Below are 23,681 nucleotides of genomic sequence, written 5' to 3' on the forward strand. Positions count from 1 at the left end.
CCAGTTCTACTCACTGTGTCTGTAACTCCACATGCAACACCCTGTTTTTGACCACGTTGTACTCCTCAGGGGGAGCAGTTTTTGTGGTGGTGCACCATCCTGCGGGGGGGGGGAGGCTGTTGTCATGCGTGTGTGGAGAGGGGGGTTAAGCGTCTGTGTGGAGAATGAATCCCCCTGATGAAATATCAATATTTCATCCCACTGATTTTCTGCCATTTCACCAAACACAGCACAATATTGTCACAATGTGACACACTACATTTAACCACTGTAGCATGTGAGTTAACAATATGCGTATTTCTGTAAGGCAACCAGTCCTCAAAACACCAAAGGATGTTAGTGGCTGTTTACAGAAAGATAAATGGTCTGGTAACGCAACAAAACAGCACAGGTGCATGTAAGATAACTAACTGAAGCTCTGCTCAGTACAGTGAGGAGACTGAGTGGTTGGCAGTGAAGCTTGAAGCTGTCATTGAGAGCTAGGTCTAAAACAGACAGCAGTTCACTCTCTATTCATTTAGTATCATTACAGGCCTCCTAAGAGCCCTAATGGGCCTAATAAAAAGACAGAGGTAATAATGAGACTTGAGGGCCCTATATGAGCAGGAGGAGTAAGGAGGGGGAGAACCAGGGGAACAGGAGAACAAGGAAACCAGAGAGTGTATGTGAAAGATATTATGGCAGAGGGAGTGTGGGACAGAAACAGAGAAAAAGAGAGGAAAAAGAGTGAGCATTAAATACACTGAGTAGAGGGCGCTGGATGCTGTTCAGCTGAATGTAGATCTACACTTTATAAGAATTAGTGGTCATTTCTGATTCTCTGACAAAAACATGTCTCTTCTAATGTTCTTGAAGCCAAAATGTGTGTATTTGGTTTTATTTGAAAACCTTCAATTTTCACTTGTTGCTTTTAAACAAACAAAATGAAATTATAATCATCACAATACATAAAATTGTTCCTTTCCACCTATACAACACAAATATTTAAGACTCCACAATGAACACATGTAACACAAAACCTAAACACTGCTCCTTGTTTCTTCCCAGCTCTCCACATGTGGATGCTGAAGGACTTTTACATTAATGGAGCGATTTGCACTAATGACTCTTATTACCTCATCGTTAAGGCCATTTGTGCAGTGGGCTATGAGTGTAATGGAGGGAGTGGACTGTTAAACTGTAGGGACCCCTTTTGTCTTAATCGTTACTTGGTGACACTTTGACCCAGTGGCCGCGGGTAAAATGTCCCTGGAGCGTCACATGCCTCTTTAATAACTCTGACAGATCTGGATTTAGATCTTCATAGCATTCAAGATCAATACTTATATATACAAAAATGTAACAGAGAATAAGGCAGGAAAAAAATATAGTAAAATTAATTTCAGTCCCCATGGGGCTCCATTAAATTGAGGAATTTGACTGTAGTTACCCTATTTGGCTTCTCTCAGAAAAATACACCTGAATTAGATTTCTTGTTCCCTTGTTCTCAAAATGTTGGATGGAAAAGAGGTCAAGAGAAAAAACTGTGCATTTGGGTCAGGGAATCTCCTTTTGTCCCTGTTAAGGCTTGTTTCTGGAGTGGTGAGACAGCACGCCTGCTTCAAACCCCAGCATCCCTCCACAGGCTAATCACTTAATCAGGCTTCCCGTTGCCTTCGTAAAAACATTCATGTAAAGGTCAAAGGATGGTTTGGGATCAGCTAACTTTGGTCCACATCGCTTTAATAATTCAAACAGATGACATAAGCTTTCCCCAAGAGGTAACTTCTTCCACATGTTTCTACTATGCATTGGTTGCTGTTTTCATATGGTTGCCCACTTGGTGAGGCTAGGTGCCCCACCTGTAGGGCATGGCATGCACACACACACACCCACACACACATATATATATATATATACACACACACACAACAAATTGGTACATAATGCAGAGCTTGTCAGAAGGGAGTGTCAGCCACTTAGAAAGGAGAGGAATAAAGGATTATAGAGACTGTTGCTGCCAGAGTTTTCTCCTAATGTCATACTCCACTCCAGAACTTTTGTTACCACTAAGGCCTCAGTCACACAGGTCTAGGGACCAGTTGGCAACCATCTGACAACTACTGGTTGTGAGGGAAAAACGTATTTTCCCCAACCATTTACTGATTTCTGGAAGTTTCTGGCAGTCACTGTGAAATTGATTATTAACCCTTTAACTTGGGGCAATCGCCACTGAAGCGCCGGTGTGATTGCTTTGGTGGCTAGCAGGTTGTCAGTAGTTTGCATGGAAAATGCCAACTTGTCTGCAAACACTCACAAGCTACTCTCTGAGCTGTGGTGAAACTTGAAAAAGTGCAATGGAAACCAGAAATGTAGAATCTTCACCTTCAAAGTAATGTGCCTTACTGCTCCAACAATTTGTTTCAAAAGGTCTAAATTCTATTTTGAAGGTGAACAACAACACATGGCATATTACACCATATCATTATTTACTTAACAGAAACTGACCCAAAATGCAGAAGCAGCATGCGAAAAACTAAGCACACCTCATGATTCAATTAGCTTGTAGAACCATCTTTAGCAGCAATAACTTGAAATATTTGTTTTCTCTCTGTCTTTATCATACAGAATGGTGGAACTATTGTTAAAGATGAAGTTTGGCCCATTCTTTATTACAGTGTCACTTCAGTTCATTGAGGTTTGCAGGCCTCTGTCTATGCTCTCTTAAGGTCCCATTATAGCATTTCAGAATTAGGTTGAGCTCTGGAATGACTGGGGCATTGCAACACTTTGATTCTTCTTGAAAAGTTCATGGTTGACTCAGTGACTGCAAGGTGCCCACATCCTGTTGCTACAAAACAAGTCCAAATCATCACTCCTCCATCACCTGTGCTTGGCAGTTGGTCTGAGGTGTTTGTGCTGATATGCTGTGTTTGGTTTTCTCCAAACATGGTGCTGTGCATTATGTAGTTTTTCACAATTGCTATTACATAAATGACATGGTGTAATATGTTGTTTGTTTGAGGTTGTATTTACCTAAACGTGAGACCTACTGAGGACCAGGTTACTTTTGGTTTTATTACATCCTGATATGAAAAACCTTAGAATTAAAAGAGGACGTACTTCCTTTTTCCCATGACTGTACTTGCCATCATCTCATAATTACTTGGGGCGACTGCTCAGCAAAAGATTCATAGTCTTGCTTTAAATGTAGAACATGAATCAGTGAATGGAAAAAATAGGACAGCTAAGCAGCTGGACAGCGGTGTGTGAGCCCAAAAGGAGAGAGTAAATCCAGAGATAAGGGAAAAAATTAATTGCGTTAGCAAAAATAATTTTTTAATTTATTCTTTATTTACAATTGATTAATTATGTGTAAGCAAGCATAAGAAATTTTTTGGTTCCATATTCCAATGTAAGAATTTGTTGCATTTTTGATATTATTGTGAAGTTAATATGCAACAAAAGACAACTTTAGATATGAATTTATGTTCTGAGAAACCATTGTCATTTCTTTAAATGAATTAGGAAACCCTTAAGACATGCATCAGTGAAGAATATTATTTGCTGTAATTGAATAATAATTGAATTGACTACTTGTGCATCTTTACATGCTTTATTTAACTAAATCAATGGCTTGCATCTACTTTGAATCCAACCTGTGCTCCTTTTTAAAAATGCAGGGGTCCAAAGTGTTTGCTTCAACTGATAAAGATGAGAAGAACAGAAGATCTAAGAACATTTGCATAAAAAGTCTTATTTAAGAATTCATCAACAAGAAGAAGGGAAATTCATCAGTATTTCCCTAAATAAATCAATTTCACCACAGGCCCTGTGTAGTCTTTTTAAGTAAGTAAGAGGATTGTTTTCTTTAAGTCTGGGATTGAAATGGAATACATTGACATAGGGGCGGGTCCCAACCCCCCAGACTCTCCCACCCCACCCCAGTCAAATCAAAGGTTTCAGCTGCTCTTTATTGATTAGATTTTAGAATATGGGACTAGCTTCTCCCTTAGGTGCAGATGAGTAGCAGATGTTAATTATCCCGTGTGTGTGTGTGTGTGTGTGTGTGTGTGTGTGTGTGCATGCGTATGAGTGGGAGGGGGGGGTGGCACGTTATGTACAGCACTCGGTGAAGTACTCCAGTAATCTCACACTGTAACATTTCAGCAAATCAAAGAGCAAACAGCAGCTTCTCCTCTGCTTTACCAACAACACAACACTGCACATGAACCTAGTTTGTTAAAACAGCAGCTTAATAGATAACCCTACTTCTGTTTCTATTTGACTGTGCAGCAGATCTGTATAAAAAACATCTGTGTCTGAAATTTCACATGAAGACAAGTGTTTGAACAGCCGGATCCCCCGATGACAGTTTCAGTCAAGAGCAGTCACATGTCCCTACCTGGGATATGTTTGGCCCAGCCGATGATGACCACCAGCTCGCGGTCAGCCAAGTCACACAGCGTTGTCAGGGCCTTTATGTCTCCGTCGGGCATGGTAGGGTCAGGCATGGCATAGATCTTCTCTGGCTCCACCACCAGCAGATGAGAGACGATCTTTGTCACTAAGAGGGGAAGGAGAGAGAGCGAGGGAGGGAGGGGGTGAAGGGATATAAATGTACTGTGTTGTGTGGTAAAAGTAGGACAAAAATGTCCAAGTGTTTTTACTTAAAATATGATCATATTATGCCACGGGAATCCCACAACTGGTGAATATAAAGAAACATGTTAGTGAACATTCATCTTTGGATTTAGATACCAATGCTGTTGTCACATTCCTCAATGGGACTCATTTTACTCATTTTATGCCAAATCATATTAACTAATAAATGTCACAGAATCAAACCTTTCTGTAATGCTCAGGTAATATGCACATTGTCACTGAGTGAGATAAAAAAAAAAAAATAATAAAAGCGACTCACGTGGCTTTTTGGCAGGAGGGGGGAGGGTGAGGCCGAGGTAGGTGCCGTTTTCTGCATCCAGCCTCCGCTTATACTTCTGCCGCCCCCCTCTCACTCGGTCCAGACGCACTCCTGCAAAAAACATCACGAATGCATCAAATAAAACAAAGCTGCTCTGAATAATCCACAAAACGTAATGATTATTTAGCAGAAGGGAACTTATCACTTGTTATATGTAGAAGCAGGTGTTCTGTTGACTGGTTCAATTTCTCTTTATTAGCTTAATCTTGAAAATTACACTTCATTATAATGGCCCATTTTACAGTGTTATATTCACTACTACAACCACTGCTGATTATAAAACTGTAGCATATTTATTGAGGGAAATGTGACCTATTTTGCTATGTCATCAGACTCTCTTAAGGATTCCAGTGTTTTTAATTTTCTACCCTCATTATAAGCACCACTATACAACTATTCCTTGTATAATATATAGAAGTCCTGCTTGACAGTCATTTTTAACCTTTTGACTGTCAAGCAGGACTTCTGAGTGGAAGTCAAAGCATTCACATGCGGGATTATCTTCAAAGCCATCACAGAGGACACGGGCTTGATACACCTTGTCTGCTGAATTTATACATTTGCATTAAAAGTTGTTTGAGCACTGAGGGAGCGCAAACAGATTTTACATGGTCAAGTAGAATTAAGTTGTGTGAGATTTCCCAGTGACTCATATAAATTCCTTTGATTCCCCTGGAAACAAAAGAATCCGATTAGGATGGTCTTTCAATTTCCTGACACCGACTATCCACTAACCTAATTACCCACCGTGCCCAGAGGGAGCTCATTCTTCCCAGCAAACACAGTGAGATCATTTTATGCCTGGCAGATTGAAGCTAAATCGAGAGCCCCTCTCCTAACACAGCTTTCCATTTGTACGCCTTAAAGTAATCAATAAGGCTTGCAAATAGACTTCTTGTTCTTTGAACACATGTGGATGCGGTTTTAATTAGTCAGTTAGGCAGCCAGGAGCTGGGTTTGCGATAGATGGAGCTTTAGTGGTTGTTTTAAGCATTACTCTTGGTTAAGTTAAATTTAAAATGATAAATTGTGCTTCAGGAAACTGTGTGCATGTACTCCAGATATTAAATCAGTTCAGGAGCCTCTCTCTATTTAATGACATACAGAGGCCTAATAAAGGGTTATGCAGTTAGTTAAGCCTTTCACAATAATAAGCTTGTGTAATGCAAAAATATATTAAGAAGGTACAACTCCCAAATTCATGTACCATGCACTTGTCAGACTAACTGACAGTGGAATTGATGCTGCTTTTGCCCCTAACTTTATCAAGACACACACATACTGACACACTCTAGTTTCCCTGCCGTGGGCTGCTAGGTCATGTAGCTGCGACAAGCGACAAGTGACCAAACAGCCAGAGTTAGAATTCCAAGATCCGCGGGGGCTGTTTGAACTCGAACATCCAACTGGCCCATAATTAATAGACGCTGACAAGAATTAAGAGCCCAGCGCTAACCAGTTTCAGTTTACAGCTTAGTGGTGCTGCAAACAGCAGAGACCTGAGGCAGGAGGGCAGAGACAGCGACAAGGGAAAAACAAGGGTTAGATGAGGCTGACGAGTGGGAGGGCTGGAGAATAAAACAGAACATTTTGTTGTGTTTGGAGGAATATATCTGTTTTCTGATGGTTTCTTCTTTCCTCGCTTGTACATCTCCTCCCTGACAGCTCTGCCTGTCCCAGTGACCACCTGATCTGACCAGCGCAGGATTATCTCCTCCCCATGTGATATGGAACAGTACTGAGAATATGACCACAACAAGACAGCTGAATGAGGCCCTTGGAAGCGAGCCGGGGGGGGTTGTGTCATCGTCAGCACCGCATTCCAGACCTCAGGCCTCAAACCACATCGGCCTCCACACTTTAAGACAATGTGGGTCCAGACGAGAGCCATGGTGCAGTGACATGGGGGTGGGGGTGGGGGGGTGGGTACAGGCGGGTCCACAGATCATCTTAAAGGCATCCAGATCCTTTTTTATGGTTGCTGGCCTTCCATAAAGTGTGACAGGCAAAGTATGGATGCATGGGTGAGGTTATGGAGTAAAAGAAGTGTGTGTGCTGGATATTATGAATTCACATACTACAGCATGCTCATAACTTTGTGCTGACTGTGAGAAAGATGGGCTGAGACACTTGGTTGAAAATCTATTCTTGCTATGTGCGTCTGTGTGTGTGTGTGTGTGTGTGTGTGTAAGCCCATGTGTGTGGAAAGACGATGAAGGATATTTACATTGGAGCAATCTTTACAGCCACCTGATCCAGCTTCCCTTTCACATACACTACCTTTATTGACTTGTAAAATGTTAAAGCAAATTCCTCATTAAAGTGACAGCGTCTTCCTTTATGTGCTGCCGGCGGGTGCACCGGGTGTGTCCTGTGGATTATTTTGTTCTGCTAGGTGTTTATTATTTACACATAATTGCACAGATATGTATTTCACTGTAGCAGTTGCCAAAATTAATTTTATGGCCACATAAAAAAAAAAAAAAAAATAACAGTGAGTAACAAGGACCTTAAGAATACATAAAAATAATTCAAGTCCTCCTCAAAGCACAAACATAACGAAAGAAACTTGAGTATGTAATGAAATTATCCACATAAAAAACCCAACTCAAATGGTCTAAATGAGAAGATCTCCACGACACTGTGAAAAACATCAATCTCTATAGTTTCGATTTTTTTGAAAAACACCCACCACGTTTATTTATTTTTTACTTTTAAATCATAGTTTGAAAACTATTCAAACTATAATAAACTCCCAGGTGAAACACAAACCTGTCTCCAGTGTTGTCAATGTAAAAATGATGCTAGAAAAAACAGAAATAAACAAAGAAATCAAAAGGAAAGAAAGTAGAGCAATTAAAAAAAAAAAGTCCAAATGAGTCCAAACAAAACATACCACATGATATATGTGAGATTCATCCCTCTGATGCAAAAGAAGCCCTCTACAGACCAGCTATCATCACTGAAATGTGCATGTGGCTCAAATTGAGATTGTATGTTACTATGTGAACGTGTGCATGTGTGCACATGTGTGTGTTTATGTATCTCATGCAACTATTTTCAGCCTTTCACCTGTCAGAGGCGCTTCTTTCTAGAGAATGTGTCAGAATTGGCTGGCTGGCTAACGCTGCCAAAGGGAGATTAGGAGCTCCCTATTTTAGATGGGAAAAATCAGAGGGATGCAGCGTGCTCCCCCTCCGACACGGCCGCTCACCCTTTGCAAAACGCAGCCGCGCTGCCCTTCCAGGGCTGCCTCTGATCGCTGTCGTCAGTTTTTTTTTTTTCTTAAGTCTGGGTGGGCTGAAAAGAAGAATGGGAAAGCGAAGAAAAAAAACTACACAAAATGTTGAAGGGGGTGGGTATCAGCATGGTGCACCATCTGCTGTAACCCCCGGTGGCCTGGCAATGCTGGTGCTGTTTTACCGGAACTGCCACGGCACTTGTATCACGCTTTATCATGTTTTACACTTTACGTAAATCTGAGCCAGCGTGTCCGCAAGGGGTATTACTTTGTATTGTAGGGCCCCGACCACAGATGCAGCTCTAATTGAAAACATCTGCAAGGCTGGAGAAGGCTGGGTTGATTCAGGATCCCGGGTGCACTGGCGTGGCAGGTGCTGATTTTGTATTGTTTGCACAAATTAAAAGAAAAAAATGGAGAAGGGTGTCAAGCAACAAACATGGAAGCTCACTTGTCAGGGGTGATATACGTTTGACATGTGTGTCGCGAAACGAGTGCGTGTATCGGAGGGCTGCTATGAGGTCAGCGCTTCGCTAAATCCTCTTCTTGGGATGAACACGTGTTAGCCTCCGTGTCTGATCTATCACCTGCCAGACAGTGAGGACAGGCCAGTGCAGAGCCTCTGGGTGGGCGCTGACTCTCAGCTGCGGTCTGCCAGCTACTCTGACACCCTTAAAAGCAAACAAGCCCACACACATGTGCTGTTAGACAAGTTTATGACACAAGAAAAAAACAAGTGGCAGGGAGGAATAAGTCCTTTCTTACTTATAGTTTAACTTCTCATGATGCAGAGCAATACACGCAGAACTGAATCAGGTTTTGAAGCCTCCCATAGCGTATAGACTTCGGGTATATCTTTATTTTGATGATGTAATCTTAGTGTATAGATTGGTTTCTGATTTAAGCCTATTGATTGGGAAGGGATCTGACAGTCTGTGATATTGGATATGGCTTTACTAATCTTTTGTGTATGTGGCTGGAGGAAAATAAGGCTGTAACATTACCCTGGTAGCCACGTTCGCTCAGGAAAGACTGCTGATCCCTATCTGTGGTTAGGAGAGGGCGAGACAGCGGTGTAGGTTGCCAAAATAGTCTGGCAGCTTGTGTTCATCCACCACATTATAGCGATGTCAGAAAATCCCCGCAAGCAAAGAATAAACCACAGAAACACTGAGCTAACATCACTGAACTAGAACAACCTGCAGTGGCTTCTGAAGAGCAAAGTGTAAGTGTCTTTTATTCTCTGACTGTTTAAATTCTCCTTTTGGGACAGACGTTTAGCAGGTCTACAGAGGTCTGCTTCTGTTCCTGTGGGACGGGGTTTTTGAACACGATAATTTGTTAACATGATGACTGGACACCTGTTCAAGGACCTACATAGATACCTACGTTTGCTGCCCCCAAAACAACAAAAACCAAAAATCTGCTGCTCCTCTTCAGCAGAAAACAACCAACTGTGACTCAAAGTGGAAACTGAAGAATGCACACGCGGTAGATTCTTGCATGATTTAACACCGTACAGTAACGCTATGGGATATTAGCGCTGCTATTAGCTGTGGGCACTGACTCCTGGCAGTTGTGACTGACACCATGCCTTCCGTGAGTTGTAATTACGTGAGAGTTTTTCCATTCACCTGTGACCTTTCATCAGCCTCAGCTGGACATCTAAGGGGCCAACAAACGTCAACCGGCTTCTTCAAACAGCTGCCTGTCGCTACCGTCCATCCAGGTGCTTGGCTGTGACGTAGCACTAAAGCCAGATCAGGAGAGAAGCCTGTCATCTACAAAATGTTTTTTTTCTTTTTTTTTTTTAGAAAATAATAATCTGTTAAATCTTATACAGACAGTTTAACTCAGTACACCTTCCTGTTCACTGGCCGCTGTTAGAACACCTGATTTATTTAGACTCCAAACACACCTGAAGCCACCAAATCAAGCTGTAGGAGTGAAGTCAGTTGATTAGTGGCAGGTGGTACATGACACGAGGGGTTTCCCCCACCCACTAATGGTGCTCGAAAACCCTGGCAGCTGGCACTTTAAAAGTCAGGATGGCACGATTGGTATGAGTTAGAGAAATATCAGAAACCTTTAGAGCAACCGATCACGACATAAAACTCTCACGACATCCCATTCTTAGAACATCGCTGCATTTGGATCATTATGACTCTGAATGTCTACAAAATATCCCTTCAGTAGATGCTGAAAGGTTCTCCTTTGCTGCTTTAAAAGTCTTTGCATTTTAAATCAGAATCTGGATAAATGCGAATGTAATGTGAACCTTATAAAAATAAATATAATACTAAGCTGTCTTATCCTGTTCAGTATATCAATCTGCTGTTTTGTGAACTGTGGTGGTGTTTTTAGATCCCTTGGCTCTCTGAAATGACCCTTGGCAGATTCATAATTAATAATTATGCCCATCTGCTGCTGGTAGTTCAGAGTCTACATGAGTCTGTTTGAACCTGTTGATCATATGCCTAACTGGAGATAATAGAGTGTTATATACCAGTTTATATGACATTTTAAGAAATAGTTTGATGGACCATGACACAGGCTTGTCTGTGACCAGCCCTTGCTAACTTGTTACAGGGTGCCCCCCCCCGCTGGTTCCATGATCAAAGTCCCCCTTAAGTCTGTAAGAGGCCACGCCACTGCAGTACGCCATGATTAAGTGTCCCTTTTACTCTTAATTGAACACCATCACTTTCAGAAAATCACCTGCTGTGCCACATGTTGCGGTGGCTGTGACGCTGCATCTCGCGCACACACACACTGACCGGCTTAGCTCGGCACTCCACCGACAATACCCCACAGTTTTTCCTTTAAGTACACACTAATAGTTTCAGCTTTATTTCTGAAACAACTTTTTTTTTTTTTTTTTCTGGCTGAGAGTCAAAGGCTCAGTGTGAGATATTTTGGCCGGGATTAAGACATAAAAAGGGGTTGCATGTATAAATAGTAGCGTTGTGCCAATAGAAATGACAGCCCTCTCTGTCTGAGATGAACAAGCACATCAGAACACACTGAAGCCGGGTCAGTGAGAGTGAACCGAAAGACTGACACGCAGTCTTGTGTTGCCAGGATAGACTGTAGTCAACGTGTGCAGGCTATTATTATGAGAAGTGTACAAAATTATATGACCTGTTTTTAGGAAACAGATTTGTCTCTATGTGGAGCCCATAAACAAATTTATAAATGGTGTGTTAGGATTCAGTGTAAACTGCAACAGGCTCAACTCCAAACCTTGACCTGGTATAATACGTCTAGATTGCTACACACATACACATATTAATGCTATCAGAGAACATATGAAGTCCAAAAAAAAAAAAATACAGATGCAATGATTCCACTAGTCAACTTAAGTAAACTTGGTAAAGTTTGGTAGAAATAAAACTTTATATGAGCATGAAGTGATTAAATATTCCTTTGCTTCTGTTTTTGTAAGTCTTTATTTTATTATCTCTTTTATGCCATGAACACCTAAGGAAAACCTACAATTGCTCCATTTCAGCACATTATTTAATTACTGTTATTGTCAGTGTGCAGTCATTCTCCTGTGCATCTTTCATTACCCAGGTGCACAAATATTATTTTTTATTTTAGTATAAGACACAGAAATATAATAAAATAAGTCAAATTTACTTTAACGTACAGCAATTTTAAGGTTTGTTTCCATGGACGTCTGTCCAGAAATGTACACTGAAGTCCACATTCGGCACACAAGGATTGAAAGTAATCTCTGCTGTATGCATATAAATAAAAGTATAATTTAGACTTAAACTTCGCATTGGAATAAGGTAGTTTTTCTTGCTCTACACACAAACTCAAAAGATTAAAAAAACAAAACAAAAAAAACCTCTTCCTGTGGAAAGAAAAAAAAAAAAGAAAAAAAAGAAAATCTATCGGCTAGATTTTCCCTCTGTACTCCCAAAGGACTCACACTGGAGGAAAAACAACACGTGCAGGAAGTGAGGTGGGATGTTCGGAAAGCATTTAGTGGATCAATACGGCAGGCAGGAGAGGGGAAGGCAGGCAGACAGACAGAGTGGGAGATGGAGAGAGAGAGACACCCAGAGCCCAGGGGAGAGGGAAGTCTTGGGGGAACAGCCTGTTCTTTTTAAGAGTACTGTTACACATCTCAGTCGGTCTTGGTAAGAACATCCAGCTCAGCAGCTTTTTCCACCCAGCTGAGTTAAAACACTCAGAGGCTCGGCAGCGTGAAGAGAAGTAAGTAAGGCTTGTGCGTGATGTCACTGGTGTTTCCCTGAGGCCCACAGCTGGCTTTAATATCACTGACCATTCCTCTAGACCACAGCGGGACCATCATAGATCCACTAACACGAAAGAAACAGACAGCTTATAGATAAACCTCCTAATGTTTGTAGCTCGATCACAAAATCTTTACAGCATCTGGAGCATTTTAAAAGAAGGCATCATAAGAAAATCCGGTGCCATAAAGGAGAGTCTAAATTTTATATACTAATAAACAGAGAAAGCCGAATCAGAAGAATATGATCTTTAGGAGTTTGATGTGACAGTTAATTAATCTAGACAGATGCTATTAGCACCAAGGTGTCAATAGCCAACAATGCTATTTGCACCAGTGGGTGGAAAAGTTAATGTGGCTATTTACACCAGGGAGTATATAGCATGGCATATACGGCATCGCAGAGACAAGCACCACAGTGTCTGTAGCCAAAAGTGTTACTTGAACCCAAGCGAGCATTGCCAGAAAGGCTTTCTAACACCTCAACTGTAACCTTTTCCTAAACCTAAAGAGCTAGTTTTGTTGCTTAAGCTTAACCAAAGTGTGACTGAAATAAACAAAATATAAACTTAAAAAAATTAAAAGAATTCTAATTATTACTCGTCAGCTCTGGTGTTTGGTTTCACATGGGACATGGACTCCAGTCTCCTACATGAAGCTCTTTAAAGCGTTCATCCACCACAACTTCGTCCCTCTCTGAACTTTGAACTTTATGGCTACCTATGCGATATACGCAACCATGCACACAACAGAACTCACTCACTGAAGGGCAGCACCGAGTGTAAATACTGACTATTCTCATCAAGATTGAAACATCTACCCCAAATAATGTATTGCCTGATTTCTTTATGATTTTCTTGAATTGCTGAGACTTAGAAGCTTTTCACAACGGGTGCAGTGAAAATGTAAGGTTAAAATTAATATACAGAAATCAGTATATTTATATAACAAATATCAGTACTCACCTTCTTTTAGCATGCCGACTTTAAGGCATTTCATAAAGCGGCAGGCCTGACAAGACTTTCGTCTCCTTTTGGTGATCTCACACTCGTTGGTAGCTGGACAGCTGTACTCAATATTCCCTACAGAAGATTAGGAAAAAAATGAATTCATTATTATGTGTGATTAAAAGATATACATCAGCAATTAGGAATAATTTGTTTTGAAATTATTGCATTGAAGAGAAGATCAAATCAGACACGATACACACCAGGCGCAGGGGGACAACCCTGCAAAATACACAGCGCGCGTGTGTGTGGTTGTGTGCGCATGCGCATGCATTGGCACGCATACACACCTGTCCCAAGGTGACCCTGTGTGACACTCGTGAAGGAGAGAAGGGTTTAGTGGCATTTTGATGGGGCATGTAAAAAGCACCTACCCGCCCTGGAGTCCCACTCCCATTCTGATTCACAGATAAATTAGCTTCATTAATGCAGAGCGTCCTCTCTGCAATGCTCACCACGACCCTTTCCAGCCCATCCTTCTTCACCTAAAGGATGATGGGAAAGCTGCCCTCCCTCAACAGCACGGGGCTGAGACGGACAGACAGCTGAGCACTCTGCATAATGTTCTCCAGCAAAGACCAGGAGCTGCTGCTAGACTGGACAATCTAAGGCTGCCATATCATGTAGCAAAAGTCTATGTATTATTCAAGTCTTCTTGACGGTTGTTGGCTCACTATGGAAATATTTCCTATGCAATTTAATCACTCAGATCCAAAAACAGCCAGAAATGCAGACATATTGAATCTGCGGGAATGTAACCGCTGCCCATCTTTCTCACCCGATTCCGGTTAACAATTTTTTTTTTATTAATTTTTTTTTTCCAAATCATTACACACTCACTTCAAAAGTTGACATGACCCCAAGAATCCAATGACAAATCCTCTTTCCCAAGTATCCGTATCCTATGATTGAATGTTTAAACAATGTCCCATAAGTCCAGAGATGTATTAATGGTACCTAAAAACAGCAAACCAGGTGTTGTCTGTTGCAGGTCTGCCAGAGCCCCCCCCCCTCCCTTTCCCCAATCTCACACACACACACACACACACACACACACACACACACACACACACACACACACACACAACCCCCTGTTGGTCAAGGAGAAGGTGCCAACATTTGTCAGGATCCCTGGCATCGAAAGTGCCAGCAGGGTCACATGCACAGTTAGGGGCCGAGGGCACCATGCCAGCATGTTGGCAGAGGCTGCTGCTGGATTCGGGGTAGGTAAAGTCTGTTAAACTGAGAGGAATTAGCAGAGGGGAAATAAAGTACACTGCAGCGCTGTGTAGAGACGCATGCCGTGCACCAGCACTATACTGCAAACTAACTACATGCAGCAAGCGCTTTATAATATTTATAATATTAATATATATAGTACTTTAACACAGTTTTATTCTGAAGAGGTGTAAATTTGTGCATTCTTACAGGAAAAAATTACAAAATGTAAATGAATACACATAAATCTGTTTTTTGTATTTCATACACAATAATTCCCCACAATCAGAGCCATAGGGATAAATTAATTAATTGAAAAAAAGCAGTTCTTTTTTATATATATTATTGGCAATGGCATTTCACTCTCACAGCTATAAGAAATTTTATCATGCATCTTTCAGATGTTGTAAAAACCAGTTTATATTTACTACAGAGCACAGGCTGTATATATAAACTGAATATCATTAATGTTGAATCGCACAACTACTGCACTATTTTGTACAAGCAGAAAATAATGAAAATGATGTGACATGTTGTAAGACATTAAGAAATCCAAGGCTGAAATTCTCATTTTACAAAAAGACACAAAATAGTTTTGATGTTTTGGAATCTTTCCTCAGTTACCTCCATAACATCTGCTGTTTGTTGCACTGCTTTAGAGCAGTGAGCAACACATTATTTTACACTAACTGAAGACCGTGTCCTGAAACACTCTTTATTTCAGTTGCATTTGATCTACGCCAAATTCTGAGCAGTGCCCTAAGAAGTGAATAGAAAAAAAGTTTCTTTCACCTAAGAATGAATACGTCATGTTTCACTGCATGCATGTTTAACTTACTTTGACTAAACTTCATAAATGGAATTTTTTTTGACCTTCTGAGGTTTATGAACATGGTCAAAACCTGCTTTGATATCAATTTTTTTCTTCTCTCAAGTCCTAAACAATAATCAAAAATAACAGAATACAGTGGATGGATAAAATATGACCTCTGTCTGTGCGTTGCTGGGCGTGTTTGTGGGTGGGTGGGTGAGAGGGGGTCCACAATAGACTTAAATTGCCTACCTCTAAAAGCTCACTGTCGGCATACCCTCTTAGTTAATCAGGTCTTGTGTCCACCTTTATTTCTCAAAGGACATTTCAACCACTCTAATATCCTTCCGTAACCTCTCTTATTTTCCCTCTAAATTTTGATATATTATTATGCCATGCTATTATCCACGTGCTCATCTCCACTCAAGTTGGACCTCTCCTTGTCCTCCTCCTTTACTGAGGCCGGGACCCCCCTTCCTGATTACCATTCCATTAAAGTGCCTTCTCCTTTCTGTGAATGACCATATACCCTGTCCCTTGTCCCTCTGTCTTTATTTAGAGGACTCTTCAGCATCTCCGTCTCTCTCTTCCCTTGTTCTGTTATTGCCACCACAACACGTGCCTCTGCTTCTAATTGGACCCCATCCGCTCCCCCTTGGGTGCGGGCTAGAGGGGCCTGGGGGCAAAGAACAGATCCACACCTCCCACCCTCCTTTCTTGACTTTCTCCCAATGAAATGCCTGATTCTTAATTACAGTCACCCAACACTGATTGTTATTGACTGAAACTCCCGTGGCTCAGGACGAATGACGGACAGATTAAGCTCATTACAGGCCTGTCCTCCAAGAAGGAGAGCGAAAAGAAGAAGAAGACTACAACGACAAGGAAGAAGATTAGGAGGAAGAGAAAGAGAGATCTCGGCAAGACAATGCAAAGTCACACATGAGCATTAAAGTGTTGTAGCTCATACTGAGACCCGCGCAGCCTTTTAACTACCAATGATTGGTCATCAACAGTCATTCAGGATTTCCATAAAATGCTAAAATCATTCAAATTCTTGTAAAAAAAGTGAAAATGCTCTTATGATAAAACGCTCCATCCACTCAGCGGGCAGGTTAAATGAGCCTAAGAAAGTTAGTAGCCTTTTAACAAATAGGCCACAACCCCAACAAAAATATAAATAAATAAATAAATAAAATAAAATAAAATAAGAAAGTTTAGGAAATATGTCTTTGCTGTCTGCTTGTTAGTGTTTTAGAAATGTCTGCTAACAAACAACAGGGAATTGGAAGTGGCTACCTGACCCTAAACCAAAAATTTAAGAAAGAAAAAAAAAAAAAAATTGCCTTTTTGTGGAAAAAACCCCTCACTGCCAGCACCAAAAGTCAAAAAATCTTATATTCTGATAGCCTAGGGTTAGAGGATCAGGTTTAGCATACTTGTCATCATCACTTAAAGAGTCACTAAACCAAGTCAGAGTTTTATACTTGTGCTAAAGTGTGGGCTATAAGTAAACGTGAAGTAATTAGACAGAAAGCTTAAGTGTTTCACTCTGATGATCAAGTGAGGTAACTGTCCCAAATATCAGTCACACTCTTTCCTTCTTTATTTTAACAGTGATTCACTGTTCTGGATTTTGGCAGCGGCCAATAAATTGACAGAAAAAGAAAAAAAAAAAAAGGGCAGCGCAGAAAGTTGTTTAGCTGTTTCTTTGTGCTTTGATAATTCTGAGGGATTTAAGTAGAATACTTTTTTAAACTCGCCTGCCTTAATGTGCACTCACTCTGACTCCATGCATCCAGACACAAATGCTGCGAATCAAATTCAAAAATCTGCAACTCGGTTTGGGACGCATCATCTCTGTCCAAAAGATTATTCTGGAACAGATCCCACACATGGCAGATTCAGTGCCAGATGTATGATTCACATGCAAAAACATCAAAAATCACAAACCAGAGCAGATTTGCAGTCTGGGCCTAATGCCTGCTGTAGACACCACATCGTATTAGCCCCATAAGAGCAGAGGGCTGCAGAGCAGCTCTGAGGAACCCGTTGCACGCACGGCAATGAATTCAAGTGGACAGAAAGTATTTAAAATCACAAAAAAGTAGCACTTCGCTCTTGTGACAAGCGTGTCAGACACCTGACTGAAAGGGATGGTGGAAAGTCATGAATGCATTGTTTTAAGTATAATTTTATGTTAGGTTAAATTTCCATCTAACTTCATTTCAGGGGAACATATTCATCTCTTTACTTCAATACTTTTATCCAACAAACTTAGCAATAAGTTACTTTTCAGAATAAAATATTGAGAAATGCAATTCACTGTTTGTTCAGAGCGCTTCCAAAAAATTAAAAAAAAAGCTCAAGGTAACATTTGTTGCTTGGGCTTGCTTGTCGCTGTTTCTACTTTGTTAAAAAACAAACAAACAAAAAATGGAGGTAGCTAAAGGCAGATCCACCTGATAATTTCACCAAGTAAAAGAAATAATTTAAAAAATTCAATAAAACATTTTAAAAAATGTAAACATATGTGAGGATTCTTCCTTCCCTCTTCCTCTTCAGTTAATTCAAAGCATCCTCTGATTCCTCTGGTTATCTGTGATGTTGTGAATCAATATTATTGTGTCTAATGTAAGTAAAATGCGCCACTACTTGATAAGCTACAGAAGCAAAATGATACATATGCTTCAGTAAAAACACACTACATAGTCTAAGCAGTACACGGGAGCACAATAGAGCATTTTTGCAAGTAAACAAGCTAAATTCTGATACGTTTGATAAGCACATTGCAGTGATGTTTTTCTTTTTATGTTCATTAAAGCAGAATTTCAAAAGTGGAACTTTCTGTGTTGGTACTTTTACTTAAAAAAATGGTTTGTCTCCACTTGTCTCAAAAGTAAGAATAACCCACTACCTAAAACACAGTTTTACTGACAGCTCAGGTGAGCCAGTGAAAGCTGAAAAGAAAAAAAAAAAAAAAAAAAGCGGGAAGTACCTTGTATCGTCCTTTTGAAAAAGGCTTTGCAGGCCTCACAGGAGGCCACCCCGTAGTGGTACCCCGAGGCAGTGTCGCCACACACCAGGCACAGCCTCTTGGGAATTCCATTGAGCATGTACTCGCACTTGATTGGCGAGTCATCAGCCATGCCACCGGCGCACTCCTCGTAGCGGCGTAAGCAGGCGCTGCCGCCTCCTAGCATGCCTGGGTTGAACATTGGCGGGGAGTCCAGGGTGTGCGAACGTCCGCTGCCACCATTAACGTAGCCGCCGCTGGCGTCAGAGTTGCCGCTGGGACTGTGGTGACTGCCGGTGTCTATAAGCGAGGAGGAAGGACTGGAAGGTTCAGTTTTGACGTAAGAACCACAGCTCGAGGACAGGTGCCGGTCCTCAGAGGGCATTCTGGTTAGTAACCTGGAGAAGCACAAACAGAACCAGAACTGCAGTCAGTTTTGGGACTGAATTCACAGGGAACACAAAGAAAAACGATACACATTCAGTAGGATTTGTTGCTAATTTTCAGAACACAGAATATCAGAAGTTTCCAGATTTCCTGACTGACTTGTTAAACACAACATTATGCCAAACTGAGAAAATTTTAGTTAATAATTCATAGTAACCTTTAATAAATGGCAATGCTAATTCACAACGGGCACCTCAAGGTGCTTTATACTGTAAAGTAAAGATCCAACAATCAGAAGACCCCCTATGAGCAAGCACTAGGTGACAGTGGGAAAGAAGAACCCCTTATTAACAGGAACAGGACCTGTGGCAGAACCAGGCTCGGGGGGAGGGGGCAGTCAACTGCTGTGACTGACTGAGGGTGAGGGGAAAGAGAAAAGAAAAGGTGAGCACGGGGAGCCAGGATAGTGCTTAAACTACCTGTTTCTGCCAGCTGCGGCAAAAAAATTCTGGTTTGGGTTTAACAAAAAAACTCATCTTATTACAAAAAAGACACCGAGGTCTCTGAGATGCCAACAGCTTTGATGTAAAAATAATATTTTATTACACAAACTAGCAATATAAGCATAACATATGTCAATACAAACAAATAGCAAACATTATTTGTTATTATTTGATTGTGTTACCAAATTTTCTTGGCACATCACAATTTTTTTTTTTTTTTTTACTTTTTATTAAAAAAAAGAATTTAAAGCCTCAAACAAACGCCCTCAAGTGAAAATAACTAGAGGACCAAAGGACAGAGCACGAAGGCAAGCGCACATCCGATGAAATCATCGCCATGAATGTACTGAGTGTTGCTTTGTGCCATCATCCGCCACTCATTGTGTGAGAAATTTATCAGCCGGTTCACCTGAGTTTGATAGATTGCGTTACACACACAACCATTAATGCGCTGGAATGCCAAGTGATATAGTGCAGTAGCTCATTCCTCTCAGGCAAAATGGTAACTAACGACCGTGTCAACAGATGCCCCATACATCTTGCAAACAATGCCTACAATTGGTCGGCTGCCAGAAGTAAATGAATGAATGAAACTTCAGAAGGCTGTTAATGGACAGAGAGAGGTGTTACACTCAGCATATGGAGGATCGTGGGTAATACATGACCCAATCAATAGTCCCGGTTATTTTGCCGGTAGAGGTGCTGGGTTACAGCTGGCAGAGGAAGTTCCTTGTTCCAAATTTTTTTTATCAAGACTGGGAAGGCAGGATTAAGGAAAAATGCCACATTAAAAAAAAAGTATGAAAAAGACCACTTTTTCCGTTGTATGGGGTAAAAGCTAAAGAGTATATTCTTTATTTGTCATGTTAGGTATAATAAGACATTATGCATTTTGCTTAGTGTTATCTCACAACACCATGAGCATGCTTTTTCACATAACTACTGCTTTCGGTGGGCAGTCATTTCTCTTTGAGGCAGCAAAGCCAGTGTGTGTTGCTCTCCTTGCTGTAATTCAATAATATTCTCTCAAACGAAGCATGAAATTAGGCCTGGGTTGGTCTTAGAACTGCTGGCTCTGTCTGTCACAGTTGGTGTTGATCTTACACAACTTCAGCCCTAAATTCTTATGAGTCATAAATATGCGGTGAGAGTGGCAGAAAGCCATGTTGGGAATGTCTGAAACTAACAACAAGCTAATGCTGGTTTATAGTCTGAACTTTTTGGCTTTTTGCTGCTAGGGGCTGCCCCCTTTTATGAAATATGGTGTTGCGGTTGGGAATGTACTTTCCTTCTTTTGCCTCCTTCGCCCAAGTGTTTATTTACAGCCCAGAAACCTCTTTTTTTTTTTTTTTTTTTTAAACTGCTAACGGGTAGTGAGAAGAATGGAGAAGGAGGAGGAGATAGCCTCTACCCCAGGGCCCAGATCAGATCTATTGATCCTCTGCTTCCTTCCTGTTCCAGATGAGGCATGAAAAAATAAACCCTCCTCTTACGGGTCCCAGACATTCCTTATGCATTTTTAATCAGTCGAGACTGTTAACACAGTGCGAGATTGAGAGATACGGCATTATGTTAGCCTTCATTCTGAGGATACTGTGGTTTATAAAAGATTCAAATGACTCACGTTAAATCTTGTTAGCGATCAGCATTCACCTAGAGTCAATTGGACGATATATTTTCTCCAAACTGAAGTGGAGAGAGAGCGGCGTGCTAACAGTTAATACATCATTGCAGCCAGATAGGGGGATTCCCTATGGAATAGCACATTGTGGCATACGTAAAAAGTAGTTCATTCCACACTTAGCACACGGCAACGCTGGGGAGATGTTTTTTGTTAGGTTTAATGGAAATTTCTAATGGGCCCTTTCAAATCTGTCGAAATGAAATAATGGCATGAACCACCAATTCGCACAGACAGAAATAGCTTCATAGTTTCATAATTTGCCCCCCCACACTATTATAAAGAGACATAGAGTTTTCAAAGCACAGCCTGACTCTCCTCAACCTGTCCCACTCCCTTGGCAAAACACTCTCACACACACACACAAATGCACCACACCTAATACCTAATGGGGTACTGTTTGCTCCGCCGCGCAGAAAAATGGTACAAACCGAGCAGACAAGCAAGACTCATCAGACAGACGTGAAGGTCACCTGCCTTCTCTGTTCTGAGAGGCCCAGACGGTCCCACAATGGACACTTCACAGCAGCAGATGCACAGGTTTCAGTCTGTCCACCACACGTCAAGAGACTACTCTGTATAAAAAAATACAGTCATCCAGAAAGTGAGGAACGTGGTGCATGCTCAGATTATTGACCACTTTGTCTTCTTCTTCTTTTTTTTAATTTTGAAGCTAACGTGAGATAGGTGTGAAAAATGCCCTGACAGTGCAGCTGAAATCTCAAATGTTTGCATGTGCATGTGTGTATTTTTTGGCATGCCTCCTCATGTTGGCAGAGTTGCAGATCCCCAGCTTCCCAACATAAATCCTGAATCCATCCACCTCTTCTCCATGAAATATGTTGTCTAGCCTCTGAATTTCAGCACAATAAATTTACACCGGCAGTCAAACACGAAAATAAAAATGCATATTTAAAACAATTCTCCACAAACGACCTCACACCGTCCTTTTCTTGAGTGAAGGCGTAAATATATGGCTCTCTAAAATTTTTGCCATGCACTTTTGCACAGAAAGGAAATATTATTGTTAAGCTTGGGGTTAAGCTTGTAGCAGGGAACACAGCGTAAATCACGGTGCTGAACACACAGCCGAACATGGACGCACAGAAGGACAGAGGCAAGGAGCCATGCATGAAATTAGTTCATTAATCTTTCTATGATAGGCTGTCCTTGTTTGGGGCAAACTCTATCAGCTTTAAACGGAGTGCCCCTTCCCGCCTGACACATAGATTACACTGTTAGTCAGTGGCCGCGCTGTCTGGGAAATGAATGGTCATGCGAGTGGGAAAACGGGGGGTACCGTGTGTCGTCCAAGTGTTAAGTAGTAACAACAACATGCGGGTGACACAAATGAAGGTCATCAAAAATGTGTGTGTGCTCTTAAATTGCTGCGGCGAATAAGGTTTGTTTTTTTTAATAGTAAATATACATCCCTGCAATATGCTGATTTAATAGAAACAACCACATGCACATGATTTCAAATGATCTTCTGCTACAACCTTGCAGATTCAGTTAAGGGCAAGCAAACCTACACTTAAATGTTACAAATAAAATTCTGCTCACTGCTGAAGTAGCCCTACATTGTATTGCTGTAATGAGATTGCACTTTAAGCTCCTTCAGGTCTAAGATTAAGACGTGTTTGTTGTATTTGCCTCTAAAGTGTGAAAGATTATGTTTCTTATTCCTATCTATCTGATAGGCTTGAGCTTGTGTTTTATGTACTTGCATGTTTTTAATATTTTCTTATGTTTAACATAGCTTATATTCAAGTATGTGGATTTTACACACACACACACACACAATATTGACTTATTCAGTTATAATAAAGTGCATGAGATTTTTGTGGGAATTATTCCAATTATTTTTTGCAACTGCAAAGAGCTGAAGATCCAGTTTAAAGCTGCAGGATAAGTTGGGTAATCTAAGCATAGATTTGTGCTGCAAAGGTGGAAAATGATTCTCTATGTTCTGTCTAAGTTTTGTTCTGACAGTGTCTTCATTTTTTAAAAATCTTTGGCTTAATGTAGTTATATCCCAGCACTATGTTTGTACTACACACACACATATTTTATATGTGTGTGTGTATATATATATATATATATATATATATATATATATATATATATATATATATATATATATATATATACACACACATACTCTCTTTCGTCTTTATCTAATACACACTCACACACACACATATACCATACAGAGAATTTCCAGCATATGGCCTCTTCAATGTCACTGCCACGAGGAGAGATTGCATAGATTTCCCACATGGATGATGTCTCCTTACCTGGAGTATCAACCCCCATCTACATACACATCCAGCACCTCTAGGAAATTGCTCTCTCTGCAAAGTCAAACACACCCCTAACTGCCTTTTAAAAAGAGACAGAAGAAGGAGGTTACAGGGGAGAAAAAAATAAACGAGCAGAGACTTAAGCCGTCATTGGGAATCAGAGAAGGACTCATGAGGGACAGTTACGATATTGATTTCATAAATAAACAGAGATGGCCATCGATCCTAATGTTATTTTGCATTTCAATTACTGCCCAGAAACATAACCTTCAAACGTCTGCTTC

General features: G+C 40.9%; 1 protein-coding gene across 2 annotated transcripts in view; it reads right to left on the reverse strand.

Annotated features, from left to right (window-relative positions):
* esrrgb (estrogen-related receptor gamma b) overlaps positions 1 to 23,681 on the reverse strand; it is a 36,900-nt gene that overhangs the window by 9,200 nt on the left and 4,019 nt on the right. Inside the window, exons 2-5 of one of the 2 annotated variants that reach the window (XM_030721501.1) lie at positions 18,506 to 18,921; positions 13,437 to 13,553; positions 4,904 to 5,014; positions 4,385 to 4,546 (exon numbers count right to left, since the gene is read on the reverse strand). In XM_030721501.1, coding sequence (XP_030577361.1) covers positions 4,385 to 4,546; positions 4,904 to 5,014; positions 13,437 to 13,553; positions 18,506 to 18,921 — 806 coding nt within the window. Of the gene's footprint in view, positions 1 to 4,384; positions 4,547 to 4,903; positions 5,015 to 9,838; positions 9,947 to 13,436; positions 13,554 to 18,505; positions 18,922 to 23,681 lie in introns of those variants that run through there. The other variant, XM_030721500.1, reaches the window with a different exon arrangement.

This window comes from Archocentrus centrarchus, chromosome 24 (genome assembly GCF_007364275.1).
Source record: "Archocentrus centrarchus isolate MPI-CPG fArcCen1 chromosome 24, fArcCen1, whole genome shotgun sequence".
Lineage (NCBI taxonomy): Eukaryota > Metazoa > Chordata > Actinopteri > Cichliformes > Cichlidae > Archocentrus > Archocentrus centrarchus.